Source organism: Electrona antarctica (assembly GCF_951216825.1).
Source record: "Electrona antarctica genome assembly, chromosome: 14".
Taxonomy (NCBI): Eukaryota; Metazoa; Chordata; class Actinopteri; order Myctophiformes; family Myctophidae; genus Electrona; species Electrona antarctica.
Window position 1 is genome coordinate 5,402,894 of NC_136795.1, and position 16,705 is coordinate 5,419,598.

Sequence of the window (16,705 nt, forward strand, 5' to 3'; positions counted from 1 at the left end):
CACCAAATTAATTTCTGTGCTGTAGTAATAGGGGTCACTGTGCCACGTAGCTGCTAATGTGCCCTTGGCTTTATACTAAAGAAAAGGAAACCCAAAGTGGTACAGTATGTAGCCTAGCCATGTGCTTACTGGTACAGTATGTAGCCTAGCCATGTACAGTATGTAGCCTAGCCATGTGCTTATACTTGCATGCTGTTTTTCCATTTGTTAAAATGCTTTAGTGAGATTTATTTCTTTAAGTTCATCTCTGGAATTGATGGTTCACACAGCACTTTGTATATTCAAATAAATGTTACATGCTCATGTTCTCTGTGGTCCGAGGTCTAATTTATTTCTTTTTTTCCCCCCTCATGCTAGCAGACAGGAAACATTTTCCGTTTTAGTAAGGAACAAGTCCACAGTGAATGGCTGAAATTAATAGCAGAACAAAGTAGTCACATTTTTGGTGCTAGGTTTTAAAAAATAATCATAAGGTAATAAATCAAGAACCTGCAGACTTTAATCAGATTCACAAGGTAACATTTTTATTTGAAGTCCCCCCCCAGCAGACATTACTATAGGCCTTAACCCATTTTGACCTGACGTCGGAATTTATAAAATGATTTTCTCAAAAATAGCTAAATTATAACATGTTTAAAACACCAAAAGGGGTTCCCGCTCAAAATGGGTTAATCAGGTCGTAATCATTTTGTCTTCTTACTTCAAAGCTTCAGAGGGTAATACGGAAATTCACCTTGACATGTTAAAAATAAAGCTTCAGACAGCTTAATTAAAGTGTACAAAGATAACATATTGAATGTTGGAACATATAGAATTTTGCCAATTACTACAAACGGGAAGTGATTTTCTGATACAGTGAGAGACGTCGCAATCATCAAGCAAAAAAAAAAAATATCACCAAACAAGGAAATCCTTAAATCACAAGCACACGTTTTCCAACAACAAAACAGTCTTCATTCATTCAGTGCTGTCATCTGACATTTGAGAGCGTATAGCAGTCAGTGTGGTCAGCTGACATTTACAAAGCATATAGCAGTCAGTGTGGTCAGCTGACATTTGCAAGCATGTAGCAGTCAGTGTGGTCAGCTGACATTTGCAAGCATGTAGCACTATAGCAGTCAAAAGCGAGGAACTGGGTGAAGGTGTCCCATTAACATCTTTTCCATAAATCTTCTGTAGCCATTGCTCGTTGTCAGAATAACCCGTCTTGTAGAAGTATTCATGCCTCTGCTCTCTCGCCAGAAGCAAATCTGTGCATGTCCATTTGGGTTTGACTGGTTGATGCATTGACTGATTTGTCTCTGACCGTCTCATACAGTACACAGTTACCCAAAAATATCAATAAAGCCAATAGCTTATGTCCATTATATAGTCCTCAAAACGATTCATTGGAAATCTGCAGGACATCCAACTACAGTCTGGAGCGCACCAGAGAGAATAATCCAATAACGCTGTTAAGACTGTAGGCAGCCGAATTAAAAACAAAGGTGGACTACTTTGGAAGGAAATTGAGCAGGCGCATATGGTTTATCAAATTACCGACAGGAAAATGAGAAGTGGATGCATCTCGTTCCTTACACCCCATCCCTACTTTGCGGGGGCGAAGCCCACGCGGTCCGCGTCCCTGTCAAACACCGTGTAGTACTTCCCAATGAACACGTCTCCCAGGATCCACAGGGGGCCAGCCGGAGGAGGGATATCCATGGCCATGAAGCCTGACAGGCAGAGGGATGCACCCATCTGGGACTCCTGCGAGAATGACAACAGAGAGTGAGAATCCCAAACAAACACACTACACGCTGCTAGTAGTTTGCACAGTCACACATTGTCCCGAGATCATATTTCATTTTTAACCCCGACTCCGCCAGATGGTGGCAGCATTGAGTCACACAGGTTCCACAACGCTATCTCCATCTGGTCTCTCTCGGGCAGAGACGATGTACCTGAACCAGCAAATTTCGGACCGATTAGCGGCACCTAGAGGCGGGATCAAGGCGAGACTGACGACGTATTGAAGCTGCACCATAGCACACATTTAAACACAACCCAACAGACTGACGACGTATTGAAGCTGCGCCACAGCACACATGTAAACACAACCTAACCGGACTACAACTCCAAATTATTATGGAGGTATAGCAGCTGATTTTCGCCGCTGGTTCGGGGTTCATCGTCTCGGTCCGAGAGAGACCAGACTGAGTAGCAAAGTGACATTTACAGATCCGCGGAACGCAGCGAATCAGGCTGGAACCCAGGCTGATTCATTTGTTTTGTCACTGCAAAGGCCAAAATGTAATTTAGATAGCATGTTGTTATGTTGACAGACCTGGCATACTATAGTGTTTCAATGTACAGATTATTGATAGTATCTCTGCTGTCGGGAAGAAACCACAACAAAAAAAAAGATTATAATAATCAGGAAATGAAAAATATAAAATGTTCAGGAAATGAAGAAAACCTTGTATTTTGAAAACAAAGCAATGCTGCCTCATCAAAGTTGGTCTTGTGACTTTATATATATATATATATTGTCAATTAATTGCACGAGAGGGGGAGAGATGGTGGAGTTAAGTTGCTTTAGCAGACAGTTTGAGGGTCCAATGGAGTTAAGGTTTTGTCCGAATCGCTTTTTACTACTTTTCATTGGTTCAATATTCTTTTCACCAACACACAGATGTTAGGGTGTTCAATAGCACTGATTTACGAGGAGAAAAAAAAGAGAAAAAAAATCAGTTAGCAGCAACGTTATACTGTTTAGACGAGATGATCCTAGATTACTATGTATATGCATTGTAAATGGGGGGGGGGGGGGGGGGGGGGAGGCCATGAAAATGCATTGATAGGCAGAGTAAAGCAGAGTTTAACTTGTCATTAATTCTTAACCAGGAGGAGGTGCCTCTACCGTACCTTCAACACATAGTCCTCTCCGGTCAGATTGAACATCTTGCCGCCGATGTTGAAGGAGATAACAGGAAGAGTTGGGATCTTCTTACAGTCAATCATGTACTGAGATGAGTAGAGGGGGAAAGCCAAAACAAACATATAGAGATTAAATAGTTTCCCCACTCACTGCAACAGGGATTGAACCTCTATATGGCTTTCAAAATGTCCCCTAGTGCAGTGGTTCCCAAAGTGGAGTTTCAGGGGGTCCCTAGCTAGATGATAGATAGGAACCAAATGGACCCTTAGGGGTCTGTAACTCAGAGTGTACAAATGGAACCAAATGGTTCCATTTGGTGTTTTAAGCATTGTTATAATTTAGCTATTGAAAAATAGCAGATCTACAAGCTCATAGCGCGCCACCGAGTGGCGCGCTACGAGCTTGTAGGTCTGCTATTTTTGAAAAATCGTGAAAATAAAAATAAAAAATACTTTTTTTTTTTTTTTTAAATAATTTGGGGACCCCCTAAAATAATTTGGCGACCCCCCGAGGGGTCGCGACCCACGGGTTGAGAACCCCTGGCCTAGAGAGTAAAGTTGTTGTTCCTACCTCTCCCATTCAAAGAACCAGTCCCTTGCCTAGAGAGTAAAGTTGTTGTTCCTACCTCTCCCAAAAGAACCAGTCCCTTGCCTAGAGAGTATAGTTGTTGTTCCTACCTCTCCCATTAAGATAACCAGTCCCTTGCCTAGAGAGTAAAGTTGTTGTTCCTACCTCTCCCATTAAGAGAACCAGTCCCTTGCCTAGAGAGTAAAGTTGTTGTTCCTACCTCTCCCATTAAGAGAACCAGTCCCTTGCCTAGAGAGTAAAGTTGTTGTTCCTACCTCTCCCATTAAGAGAACCAGGCCCTTGCCTAGAGAGTAAAGTTGTTGTTCCTACCTCTCCCATTAAAATAACCAGTCCCTTGCCTAGAGAGTATAGTTGTTGTTCCTACCTCTCCCAAAAGAACCAGTCCCTTGCCTAGAGAGTATAGTTGTTGTTCCTACCTCTCCCAAAAGAACCAGTCCCTTGCCTAGAGAGTAAAGTTGTTGTTCCTACCTCTCCCAAAAGAACCAGTCCCTTGCCTAGAGAGTAAAGTTGTTGTTCCTACCTCTCCCAAAAGAACCAGTCCCTTGCCTAGAGAGTATAGTTGTTGTTCCTACCTCTCCCAAAAGAACCAGTCCCTTGCCTAGAGAGTAAAGTTGTTGTTCCTACCTCTCCCAAAAGAACCAGTCCCTTGCCTAGAGAGTAAAGTTGTTGTTCCTACCTCTCCCATTAAAAGAACCAGTCCCTTGCCTAGAGAGTAAAGTTGTTGTTCCTACCTCTCCCAAAAGAACCAGTCCCTTGCCTAGAGAGTATAGTTGTTGTTCCTACCTCTCCCGTTAAGAGAACCAGTCCCTTGCCTAGAGAGTAAAGTTGTTGTTCCTACCTCTCCCTAAAGAACCAGTCCCTTGCCTAGAGAGTAAAGTTATTGTTCCTACCTCTCCCTAAAGAACCAGTCCCTTGCCTAGAGAGTAAAGTTATTGTTCCTACCTCTCCCTAAAGAACCAGTCCCTTGCCTAGAGAGTAAAGTTGTTGTTCCTACCTCTCCCATTAAAAGAACCAGTCCCTTGCCTAGAGAGTAAAGTTGTTGTTCCTACCTCTCCCAAAAGAACCAGTCCCTTGCCTAGAGAGTATAGTTGTTGTTCCTACCTCTCCCATTAAGATAACCAGTCCCTTGCCTAGAGAGTAAAGTTGTTGTTCCTACCTCTCCCATTAAGAGAACCAGTCCCTTGCCTAGAGAGTAAAGTTGTTGTTCCTACCTCTCCCATTAAGAGAACCAGTCCCTTGCCTAGAGAGTAAAGTTGTTGTTCCTACCTCTCCCATTAAGAGAACCAGGCCCTTGCCTAGAGAGTAAAGTTGTTGTTCCTACCTCTCCCATTAAAATAACCAGTCCCTTGCCTAGAGAGTATAGTTGTTGTTCCTACCTCTCCCAAAAGAACCAGTCCCTTGCCTAGAGAGTATAGTTGTTGTTCCTACCTCTCCCAAAAGAACCAGTCCCTTGCCTAGAGAGTAAAGTTGTTGTTCCTACCTCTCCCAAAAGAACCAGTCCCTTGCCTAGAGAGTAAAGTTGTTGTTCCTACCTCTCCCAAAAGAACCAGTCCCTTGCCTAGAGAGTATAGTTGTTGTTCCTACCTCTCCCAAAAGAACCAGTCCCTTGCCTAGAGAGTAAAGTTGTTGTTCCTACCTCTCCCAAAAGAACCAGTCCCTTGCCTAGAGAGTAAAGTTGTTGTTCCTACCTCTCCCATTAAAAGAACCAGTCCCTTGCCTAGAGAGTAAAGTTGTTGTTCCTACCTCTCCCAAAAGAACCAGTCCCTTGCCTAGAGAGTATAGTTGTTGTTCCTACCTCTCCCGTTAAGAGAACCAGTCCCTTGCCTAGAGAGTAAAGTTGTTGTTCCTACCTCTCCCTAAAGAACCAGTCCCTTGCCTAGAGAGTAAAGTTATTGTTCCTACCTCTCCCTAAAGAACCAGTCCCTTGCCTAGAGAGTAAAGTTATTGTTCCTACCTCTCCCTAAAGAACCAGTCCCTTGCCTAGAGAGTAAAGTTGTTGTTCCTACCTCTCCCATTAAAAGAACCAGTCCCTTGCCTAGAGAGTAAAGTTATTGTTCCTACCTCTCCCAAAAGAACCAGTCCCTTGCCTAGAGAGTAAAGTTGTTGTTCCTACCTCTCCCATTCAAAGAACCAGTCCCTTGCCTAGAGAGTAAAGTTGTTGTTCCTACCTCTCCCATTAAGAGAACCAGTCCCTTGCCTAGAGAGTATAGTTGTTGTTCCTACCGCTCCCATTAAAAGAACCAGTCCCTTGCCTAGAGAGTAAAGTTGTTGTCCCTACCTCTCCCATTAAGAGAACCAGTCCCTTGCCTAGAGAGTAAAGTTGTTGTTCCTACCTCTCCCATTAAGAGAACCAGTCCCTTGCCTAGAGAGTAAAGTTGTTGTTCCTACCTCTCCCATTAAGAGAACCAGTCCCTTGCCTAGAGAGTATAGTTGTTGTTCCTACCTCTCCCATTAAGAGAACCAGTCCCTTGCCTAGAGAGTAAAGTTGTTGTTCCTACCTCTCCCATTAAAAGAACCAGTCCCTTGCCTAGAGTATAGTTGTTGTTCCTACCTCTCCCATTAAGTGAACCAGTCCCTTGGCCTAGAGAGTAAAGTTGTTGTTCCTACCTCTCCCATTAAGTGAACCAGTCCCTTGGCCTAGAGAGTAAAGTTGTTGTTCCTACCTCTCCCATTAAGAGAACCAGTCCCTTGCCTAGAGAGTAAAGTTGTTGTTCCTACCTCTCCCAAAAGAACCAGTCCCTTGCCTAGAGAGTAAAGTAGTTGTTCCTACCTCTCCCATTAAAAGAACCAGTCCCTTGCCTAGAGCAGGGGTTCTCAACGTTTTTGGCCGGGGACCCCCGGAAATGCTTTGGCAATGTCTCGGGACCCCCGCCCCGCCCCCTCCCGACCACCAATATAAATTGACTGCTACAATAACCTTAATAATAGAGACAATACACCATAAATAAATACTGAAACCAGATATAATCATTAGGGAAGGTGTATGCATGTACTATTATGTAAACTCTTCCTTTCCACTTTCCAGCCATTCAGTTGCAAAAAAAAAAAAAAAGGAAAATAATTTGGGGACCCCCCAAAATAATTTGGCGACCCCCCGAGGGGTCACGAACGACGGGTTGAGAACCCCTGGCCTAGAGAGTAAAGTTGTTGTTCCTACCTCTCCCATTAAGAGCGGCAGAGCTCCGATGGCTTTGTGCAGCGCTCTGACCTCCGCTACAGGGCCGACCATCAGAGACGTTCCCGTGTCGACGATGGCCTGGCAACCGGCTTTGCACAAAGTCAGTTGGTTGCCCACCTCGATGCTGTGGAGGACAGAGATGGAATAATTAACCCATTTAGACCCGAGGATGATTCTACAAATGCCTTCTAAATCCTGACAGTTTTCTGAAAAACCCAAACCTTGACATTTTCATGTCAAGGACCCCGAAAAATATATGTAATTGGCCGCCGACCCCCATCTGAAAATATGAAGAAGCAAAGATTTGAGTTAAAAACGTTTGCTCTGAAAGAATATATATATTTGAAATTTGCGCCACATTTTCACAATTTAAAAAGAATAGCAGACCTACAAGCTCGTAGCGCGGCACTCGGTGCCGCGCTATGAGCTTGTAGATCTGCTATTTTTCAATAGCTAAAGTATAACATAATGCTTCAAACACCAAATGGGGTTCCCGCCCGCAATCACGACTCACAAAAAAATAAAGAATTGAAAGGACATCGACAGAAATTACATTTGGGTCCCCTTTATTGGACCAAGACATGACCAAGATTCTGTGCCTCCCACCTGCTGGTCTTAATCTGCCAGTAGGCCTTGCGTGTGACGTTGACATAGTGCAGATCTCCTGTGTAGTACTGTGGATCGCTTCCCCCCAGCATCAGCTCTCCTCCTACTGTTGCTGCCGGGTCCCTTATCAAGGCGGATAGAGAGGAAAGCGTAGCACAGATTAAAAACAACAATACATTCATGTTACTACTAGCCCATTTAAACCTGAGGTTGATTCTACAAAATGTCTTCAAAATACTGACAGTATTCTGAAAAACCCATGTTTCTATGTCAAGGACCCTAAAAAAAAAATGTAATTGGCCACAGCAACGCATCTCAAAATATGTTGTTTCAGGGACCTCCCCGAAGCAAAGATTTGAATTAAAAATGTTCGCTGTGAAAGATTACAAAAGTGCAAAAATGTGCACGTTTTTAAAAAAAATCCCCAAAAATAGCAGGTAAATGGTAAATATTTAGCAGATCTTAGCAGATCTAGCAGATCTACAAGCTTGTAGCGCGTGCACTCGGTGCCGCGCTATGAGCTTGTAGATCTGCTATTTTTCATTAGCTGCAGTATAACATAATGCTTAAAACACCAAAAGGGGTTCCCGTCCTGAAGTGGGCTAGAGTAGACTCCCAGAATCATGGTCTGAACACTGATCCTTGGCTTGTATACGCTGCTTTTCATTGACCACTGATCCTTGGCTTGTACACGCTGCTTTTCATTGCTAAGTAACAAGTTACTGAAGTCATTATGTTCACTCTTCTAAACCATCTAATATTTCACCTGTCAAACAGCACTGAAATTTAGAACTTAAAATAACACAGCTTAATTGATCTGTGTGTAAATGCAGTGTTGTAACAGCAGCAGTGCACACACACACACACACACACACACACACACACACACACACACACACACACACACACACACACACACACACACACACACACACACACACACACACACACACACACACACACACACACACACACACACACACACACACACACACACACACACACACACACACACACACACACACACACACACACACACACACACACACACACACACTAGAGATAAGAAATAAGACTTCAAGTCTGACATTGGACAGAGTTTCACTGTTCTCAACTATTGAGACTAGTCACTGGACAAAACACGTCCTATTTTTACATGTAGGTCTTATATTAAAAAAAGGTCTCTAGCCAAAATAAAGTTGTTTCTTAGGACAATTGGAAAAGTTCCGCTGAATAAGGTAACTTAGGCTGAATAAGGTGTTACAGGCTAGAAGTCTCGCTGGTCAGATGACAGAGGTTTAGTGTACCATTGAAAGCTAGCATGAAGTTAGATTACAAATACCACAAACTCCAGTCTCCTTGCCAACGTTCAAACTAACACAGTAGGCACCATTTTATCTACCCTGAGGGTGAGTTGGCCAAACAAACACCACAGTTATTCACAACACTGCAAGAATACCATTCAGTGGTCATGCACATCGAGTTGACACAATCCCATACTTTTGAAAAAGAAAAGGAAAAAAAGAAAAGCAGGAATAAAGGCCAAAACAGTGAAGCAAATAAAAAAAACACCTTGCTAAGGAAATCAGTAGATCCATGGCTAGAATCCCCCTCGAAAAGATAATCTCAAGGGGGGTTTCCTTCCAATAATAATAATAATAATAATCTTTTAAAAAAACTTATGTTGAAGACAAAACTGATTGTTTTCTAAACTTGCCACTGATAATTGTCCAATTAGCTTATTCTTTTATGGTTAGGGTTATTAAACATAGTTGGTTTGCTGAGAATAGCATATGGACTTTAGAAAACTTTAGACAGTTTTCTGAAAAACCTATGTTTCCATGTCAGTGGTTCTCAAACCTTTTTATGTCAAGGAGCCCCAGAATGATATGTACAGTATTTGGCCTCAGACCCCCATCTGAAAATATGTTGTTGCAACATAGTAGAAGCAATGATTCGAGTTAAAAACGTTCGTGTGAAAGAATATATGTTCAAAGATTTGCACACATTTTCACGATTTTTCAAAAATAGCAGCTGCTATTTTTCAACATCTAAGTTTAAAATAATGGTTAAAAGCTATAAGGTGACACAGACATGTCCTCAGGTCTAAACGGGTTAATGGTACATGGAGCTTCACTATGAAAAGTACAACACAATTATGTCTGACCATATTAACATATTCCACTTCTGGCCAATAATGATAATTATCATTCCCACCATCACCATCTTGCCTACCTACCTGCTTATGTAAAAGGAGAATATGTTCTGTGGCAGCAGTTTGTCAGACATGGCCGTGTCAAACACTGGTGTAACGTTAGCAACCGATATGGTAGGGTAACCCATGCCCAAGACGCCATCGAAGCGGGCTGCGGCAAATGTGATGCCAGGCTGGTTCACTGCCTCACCAAACTGCTGTTTGAGTACCGGCAAACCTGCAATCTTTAGAGAGAGAGAGAACAAAAGCACAAAGATGAAACACAATGAGGCATTCGTATGATGATGGGCCCGGGCCGGCCTAGCGGTCCGGACACCTAGGCTGCTAGTGCTAAATCCGACGACCTTTGCTGCGTGTCACTCCCCATCTCCCCGCGTCCCCCCTATTTCCTGTCAGCTTACTTTACTCTATCAAATAGTCAGAAAAAGGCCCAAATTGATTTTGATGTTGTGTATACACTGAAGATGTACTATGGTCAATTTTCCACCAAGATAGTGGCATCTGGGCAAACAATGGTCAAGTGAATAAGTAAATATAATAATATTATTATTATTATTAAGTGAATAAGAGAGAGAGAGAGAGAGAGCGAGAGAGGGTGTGGGAGTGAGAGAGTGTGTGTGTGAGTGAGTGAGTGAGTGTCTGTCTAACTCACAGAGACAGTGTCCTCACTAATAAACCCAGACAAGCTCCCTCGACCATATCGAATTGAGAACGTCGTGCCGTTTTGCACATAGGTGCTGGACTTCTTGGAGTTGTAACGATGGTGAAGCCCTGAACAGAGAACAAAGTACAGAGAGGGTAAGAAGAATCCAATTCAAAGTGGATTGTTTTAGAGCTGGCAAATGCCAGGCTATGCCAACACATGCAACTGGAACATTAGCCAAAGGTTGTGTCAGACACCAGCCAAGATGGTTTTATAGTCAAGTGGTACACACGTGCATGTACACACTACACACAGTCAAGTGGTACACACGTGCAGGTACACACAGAGACTGCATTTATATATATTTTAAGTTTTTCAGAGAACTTAGGTCAGGATTTAGAAGGATTTTTTTAGAATCTGACTCAGGTCTTCAACAAAAAAAAGTAAAACCACACGCGCATTATGTACAGAGCAAGTGCAAAGAACCATCCTTCCATTGTATTCTTGTCCTACATTTTTGCGATGCAAATAAAGCGACAAGAGTCAAGAAGCAGCAGCAAAAGCCCACTGACGAAACAGAACATAAATTTACAAAAACAAAACAAAACAGTGAAATAAAAAAACATGGATCTTATTTCAGGAAGCAGTTGTGTCACACACAAAATGATTCAGTTAAAAAACTAAAAAACATTGTCAAATAAAAACAGAACAAGTTTAACAGCATCACATGATCGCTCACACACAATCAACCATATGGACGTGGAATGAGTCAGTAAAGAAAAATGTGTCAAATAAGCACTTTCGAGCCAGTTTAACACCCTCACATGACCATTCATAGGTCACACGAATACCAGTGTTGTTTTTGGCAGCAAATTTTGATTTTAGTTTTAATTTAGTTTCAGTCACATTTTAGTCACCTGGAATGTTTGTGTTTGTCTAGTTTTAAACTAAAAATGTATTTATTACTTGCTGAAAATAGCCGATCTACAAGCTCACAACGTGTCGCAGCGCGACACGTTGTGAGCTTGTAGATCAGCTATTTTCAGCATGCAACCAAGTGTAAAATGACATACTGGATCTCTTGTCCACTAGTCCCTTCCTAACACTTTAGTCTAGTTTATATCTGTTGACGAAATTGTCCATATATTTAGCTTAGTTTTAGTCACAATAGCTTAGTTTTCATTTAGTTTAGTTTATCAGTGAAAAAAAAGGTAGTCCACGAACATGTTTCGTCTTAGTTTTAGTCGACAACACTGACGAACACACACACACACACACACACACACACACACACACACACACACACACACACACACACACACACACACACACACACACACACACACACACACACACACACACACACACACACACACACACACACACACACACACACACACACACACACACACACACACACACACACACACACACACACACACACACACACACACACACACACACACACACACACACACACACACACACACACACACACACACACACACACACACACACACAGACTCACAGCAGGCCAGATCCAGGAAGGAGCAGTGGATGGAGGGGACCCACAGGTTGGAAGAGCCTGTATCAAACAGCACGGTAAAGTCCTGGGGAGGGCTGCCAATGCTTATCGCACCATAGTACTGGGCCTGAGTGGACAGGAATGAACATAGAACCATAGTACTGGGCCTGAGTGGACAGGAATGAACATAGAACCATACATATGTGAGAGCAGATTTCAATTAAAGCATGCAAATAAATAACCCATTAAGACCTGAGGCCGTTTCTACTTAATGTCTTCTAAAATCATGACAGTTTTCTGGAGAAAAAAAAACAGTGGTTCTAAAATGGTAAATGGTAAATGGTGCATTTATATAGCGCCTTTATCCAAGGCGCTTTACATAGATTGTGCATTACATTCACCCATTCATACACCGATTGCGGCAGAAGCCATGCAAGGTACCAACCAGCACATCGGGAGCAATTTGGGGTTCAGTGTCTTGCCCAAGGACACTTCGACATGTAGACAGGAGGAGCCGGGATTCGAACCACCGACCCATGGATCATTGGACGACCTGCTCTACCTCCTGAGCCACAGTCGCCTACAGTTCTCAAACTATTTCATGTCAAGGGGCCCAAGAATATATATGCAATTGGCCACCGACCCCCATCTGATAATGTGTTGTTCCAGGGACCCCGCCCCAGAAGACAATATACGAGTTAAAAACAAGCTTGTAGCTATGAGCTTGTAGATCTGCTATTGTTCAACAGGTAAAGTTTAAAATAGTGGTTAAAGTTGTTAAAAGCTACGGTGACACAGATGCGTCCTCAGGTCTAAATGGGTCCATTCCACCTGTGAACCAACACAAAGGCTGAACTGTGCATGCAACTTGCAATGGGCCTGGTCTACAAGATTCACTACACCGTTAAAATACCCATGCATCTGTCAAAATTACAACACAACACCAGAGGGAGTTCAACAAACCACGTGACTTGCAACCCACATTCGGCTCAAACAAGGGGTCAAATTAATTTCGCTCCTATACCACTAAAATGTGGGAACGCCCTACCAACAGCCATTAAGAAAGGTGAATCCCTAGCCTCCTTCAAAACCGCTCTCAAAGAGCACATACGGGCGGCTGCAATTCGAAACTGGCCCCTGTAAAAAAAGTTAAAGTCCCCCCCCCCCTTCTTTTTTTGAGGGGCTAGCCTCCTATATTAAGCTATTAGTGTAGATTTACGTCCTACACAAACATTCAATATTCCCATTGACAATGAATGGAGAATTTACATCATGTGTCTGAGCAAATAGACATATGTATGTTATGATGATGTACGATGATAAGAGCGCCCCTCACTTCACATGGGTGTGATTTTTTTCTATACTCTTCACGTATTCCCTTTTTTTCCTAAATGTGTATTTGATGATTCTTATTTCTATATTGCATAGATGTGTATATTTGTATGTCTTTACAAGTCTAATTTAGTGCTTTTTCTGGTTTTATCCATTCTACAAACCATCAATAATAGCATAATCAATCAATCAATCATGCATGCATGCATATAATAGATCACTCTATATTATCCTAGTCCTACCTACTAGTGAATACAAGTCTCAACTACCAACACCTACGTCCAAGAAGTTGGTCAGTCTCTCAACAGGCAGATCATCATGGAGAGGGGCAGTAACAGTGTCCTCGGGTCGTGAGGCAGAGGCCATTGCAAGTTCTCGGAGTTGCTCAATGGTCATTCCATTGTCGTTCAGTAGGCGGCGCACGGTCCTCGTCTTATGAAGGGGAACTCTGTAGAAACCAGAGGTAAGAAAGATGCACACTTTAGCCGCAGCGATCTAAACAAACCGTTTTAGAGCCAACCACATGCTGTAATCGTGCAAGTGCAATCGTTAAAAAGAACATATTAAATTAATATGAACATGTTTAGCTTGCAGAGATGTTATTTCGGCGCACAAAGAGCGTGCGCTTCTTCGTGGCACATAATGTTCAGACAAACAATCCAAATACATGTCAGTTGACCTGGCGTTATTATAATATGCAATGTTAAACATTTCAGCACTGAACTGTGGAAAAAAAACGTGAATCTTCTCCCCCCAAAACAATCAACCTTGGATGCATTTGTTTATGTTTACAGTATGTAGCAAACAGAAAGTTTAAGGAACCATATGCTCTGTCCCGTTGTTGTCCAACGACAGCATTTACCTTATAATTGCAGTGGTGTGTGCTATCAACAGCACGACAATGGCACAAAGCATTTCCAGTCGTGTCATTTTCCTTCTTCGTGAAAACCAGTAGTTATAACTTATAATAATATAGATTTCTTTCACTCGTGCAAAAACGCAGAACTAACTGTTTCAAACTGACGCACCAAGGAAACTATCAGTCAGCCTCAGTCAGTTTACATCCGTGATGCTCTTCGGTACTTTCCGCCTAAAGTCGGCTTTCTCCGGCTGGCATTCGGTGATTGGCGACGGGACGAGATTGAGACGATCTGGTTGGATGGACGGAATGTCCATCACCTCAAATCATCAACCCACCGGTGCACTTGTTCTGTTGTTCATGTCCCCCATTCATTCTCTCACTCAGGTCACGAGTTGTAGACACTAGACAGTAGGCCATTTTTAAATGTTCATTCTTGTGACAGAAAGTGACCTGGGTCACACTCTTTGTCTAAAATGGCTGAATGTTTCAAAAGCCATTTTTATCAGTTCTGCTTTAGTTTCAACCTGAAACTAAAGCAGAAAGAACTGATAAAATGGCTTTAGATAGCCTATCAGAATGGATTGAGACTATAGGTAAGGCAGCCCAACTATTTAACCATTGTAAATACTGAGCTTAATAATATCTGTAGCTATAGGGTGGGCTTGTCATCTGCTGAGTTGGTTTCAAATAACCATATGAGCAGGAGCATTGTCCCTGGCCTCAAATACATTGATTATCCCTGTCCACCTAATCTTGTCAGCAATAAGAACACGCATTTATGCAGGCACAGAGAGCTTTATAATCATGTTGAGTTTGTTGACAGCATAGGCTAAATGCCAGCCAACATGATTTATGTTGTTCTGGTATTGTGGTTACAGAGTAAACAGAAAATGTAAGTAATTTTATTTTATTTTAAAAACTAGAAAAAGATCTCTGCCAGGCCTGGTTTCCTACCCAGGGCTGCACGCGACATTAAGGCCTATTCATAGTCCAGTTTTCGGTGAAGAGGTGACCACCAGGTGGTTAGTAATTTAACATGACTCATGAGAGATGTGTTGTGTGAGCGTTGACCACGGCAGCGTGACATCATGTTGTAGTTTTCGGTGGTCACCGATCTTCACAGAAAACTGGACTAACTAACAGTCGTGACGTGGTGTGCAGCCATAGATTGTATATAGAAAATATTCAGCCGACAAGACATGAGGAAGCTGTGGGGGGGAAGTAGAGTGCAACATGTTCACAGGTTTTGATGTCAGTTGGTACTTTGGTAGGGCATTCCCATTGTGTTGGCATTCCACATCCTGGTGGCATATATGAGGGCATAGCAGTGGGCGTGGTTTTCTGGTTCCACTGAACAAACGGCCATTCATTTTTCCCATAGAGATTTACACAAATATTGATATCAATTATTTGAAGACTAAAATCAAGCCATCCATGATCCTGGTGATCCATCCATGACCATAAAACCTTTGATTATGTTAAAAAGAAATTATTGGATATTTAATTATATCAAATCAAATCAAACTTTATTTCTATAGCACATTTAAAACAACAAAAGCTGACAAGTGCTGTACAGGTTAAAACAAACAGCGCTGATCGGTGCAGACAAATAATCATAATCATAAAACATATATACTTTAAGACAATCAAGTGCAATTAAATGCCAAGGAAAAAATATATATTCCTATATATATATATGATATACTACATTTAATAAATACAGTTTGTTTTAGCGGTTTTCTTTTCCCCCCCGCAGAATCAAAGGTGTTGACTGGCGAATTTGACCCCAGTTTTTGTGACGAATCTGGGTTGAGTAAGATCAGTGGAGCTCCCTCTGGTGTTGTGCCTCCATGTAAAGTAGTCCGACAGGTACATGGGTGTTTTCTTGCATAGACCAGGCCCATTGCAGGTTGCATTACTGTCCTACACCCTGAGTAACCTGACCAGTTTATACAGGTCTGTCTGCAGCTTTGTTTTTAATGCCTTTGAGGTGCTAAAGTACATATGATTATGAGGTGCTGCATGCATAGTCGAAATGGCATTTTAATATAGGCTAAAAAGTGAAGCGGCCTGTTATAGCGCGACCACGAGGATAATCGGAAATCGGTTAGAGGTACGGTTCTTCCTTGGCTTGGCGGGAAGATGCAGTTTCATTTCAAGTGTCATGCCAATTAGTCCAGCGGTGTCCAAGATTAGCTACACACACAGACAGATAAACAAACACACTGATGGACAGGACAAAAACATTCCCGTTCTGGCCTGGTGGAGACAATAATAAACATAGGAACTATTATACCTCCTTGGTAATAAGCCTATCTCACAGCCCGCTTTCCACGCCCACTTCCGGTAAATAGTGGTGTCATTTAACATTAGCATTTACACGTTTTTTTCTCTGGAGAATCTAAGTACATTTTCTAATGTAAAAATGTGACAGACCAATATTATTATGAAGCAAACAAGATGGTAAATCAGCTCGAACAGATAGAACAAACCTTACCTTGAGAAAACAAAAGTTGTAGACTTCTTAAATTACCTCTGTTAACATGTAGCGTCTATGGAGTGACGTCACGCTATCACCACTAACCCCGAAAGGGGGCGTATTAAGGGGGCGGGGAAATTCTGTGAGATAGGCCTATTGTAATCCATCATAACTCATCATGCAGTCCAAAAGTAGGCCAATTTGGAAGCTTGCAAACAATTCTGAGACAGACCCTTAAATGACCCAGACACACAGACACCGTTACCAACTATAAAACTCACTTGACCTGTTCAACTGGCTAAATAAATCTCAATCCTCATGACATATGTAAAGACACGTTCATTGTTATAAATCACA

At 42.2% G+C, this 16,705-nt stretch overlaps 2 protein-coding genes and 1 long non-coding RNA gene across 10 annotated transcripts in view; 2 read left to right on the top strand and 1 right to left on the bottom strand.

Annotated features, from left to right (window-relative positions):
* Nucleotides 1-1,381, top strand: LOC306937644. The gene is made up of 2 exons (XR_013791627.1): nucleotides 1-1,078; nucleotides 1,116-1,381. It is a non-coding gene; the product is annotated as an uncharacterized lncRNA (long non-coding RNA).
* Nucleotides 484-14,090, bottom strand: napsa (napsin A aspartic peptidase). The gene is made up of 9 exons (XM_079521526.1): nucleotides 13,870-14,090; nucleotides 13,287-13,455; nucleotides 11,679-11,802; nucleotides 10,160-10,278; nucleotides 9,532-9,731; nucleotides 7,293-7,415; nucleotides 6,666-6,810; nucleotides 2,908-3,006; nucleotides 484-1,749 (listed from the first exon to the last, which is right to left on the bottom strand). Exons 1-9 carry the CDS (start codon nucleotides 13,935-13,937, stop codon nucleotides 1,588-1,590), a joined length of 1,209 nt encoding a protein of 402 aa, XP_079377652.1. The 5' UTR covers nucleotides 13,938-14,090; the 3' UTR covers nucleotides 484-1,587.
* The window catches only part of LOC306937638 (uncharacterized protein), a 22,404-nt gene continuing 19,043 nt past the window's right edge, over nucleotides 13,345-16,705 (top strand). For 2 of the 8 annotated variants that reach the window (XM_079521515.1, XM_079521521.1), the window contains exons 1-2: nucleotides 14,241-14,462; nucleotides 15,626-15,738. The gene's annotated coding sequence lies outside the window, so the exon portion shown is untranslated. Of the gene's footprint in view, nucleotides 13,471-14,240; nucleotides 14,463-14,626; nucleotides 14,762-15,625; nucleotides 15,739-15,760; nucleotides 15,826-15,959; nucleotides 15,983-16,705 lie in introns of those variants that run through there. The other 6 variants (XM_079521516.1, XM_079521519.1, XM_079521518.1 and 3 more) reach the window with 6 other exon arrangements.

Excerpts from the sequence above, each read along its gene's own strand:
- napsa (XM_079521526.1), bottom strand. The coding sequence starts at position 13,937 with ATGACACGACTGGAAATGCTTTGTGCCATTGTCGTGCTGTTGATAGCA. Across the intron at positions 7,416-9,531 it reads TTCTCCTTTTACATAAGCAG|GGACCCGGCAGCAACAGTAG; the intron begins GTAGGTAGGCAA and ends CGCCTTGATAAG. Across the intron at positions 1,750-2,907 it reads GAGAGGACTATGTGTTGAAG|GAGTCCCAGATGGGTGCATC; the intron begins GTACGGTAGAGG and ends TCATTCTCGCAG.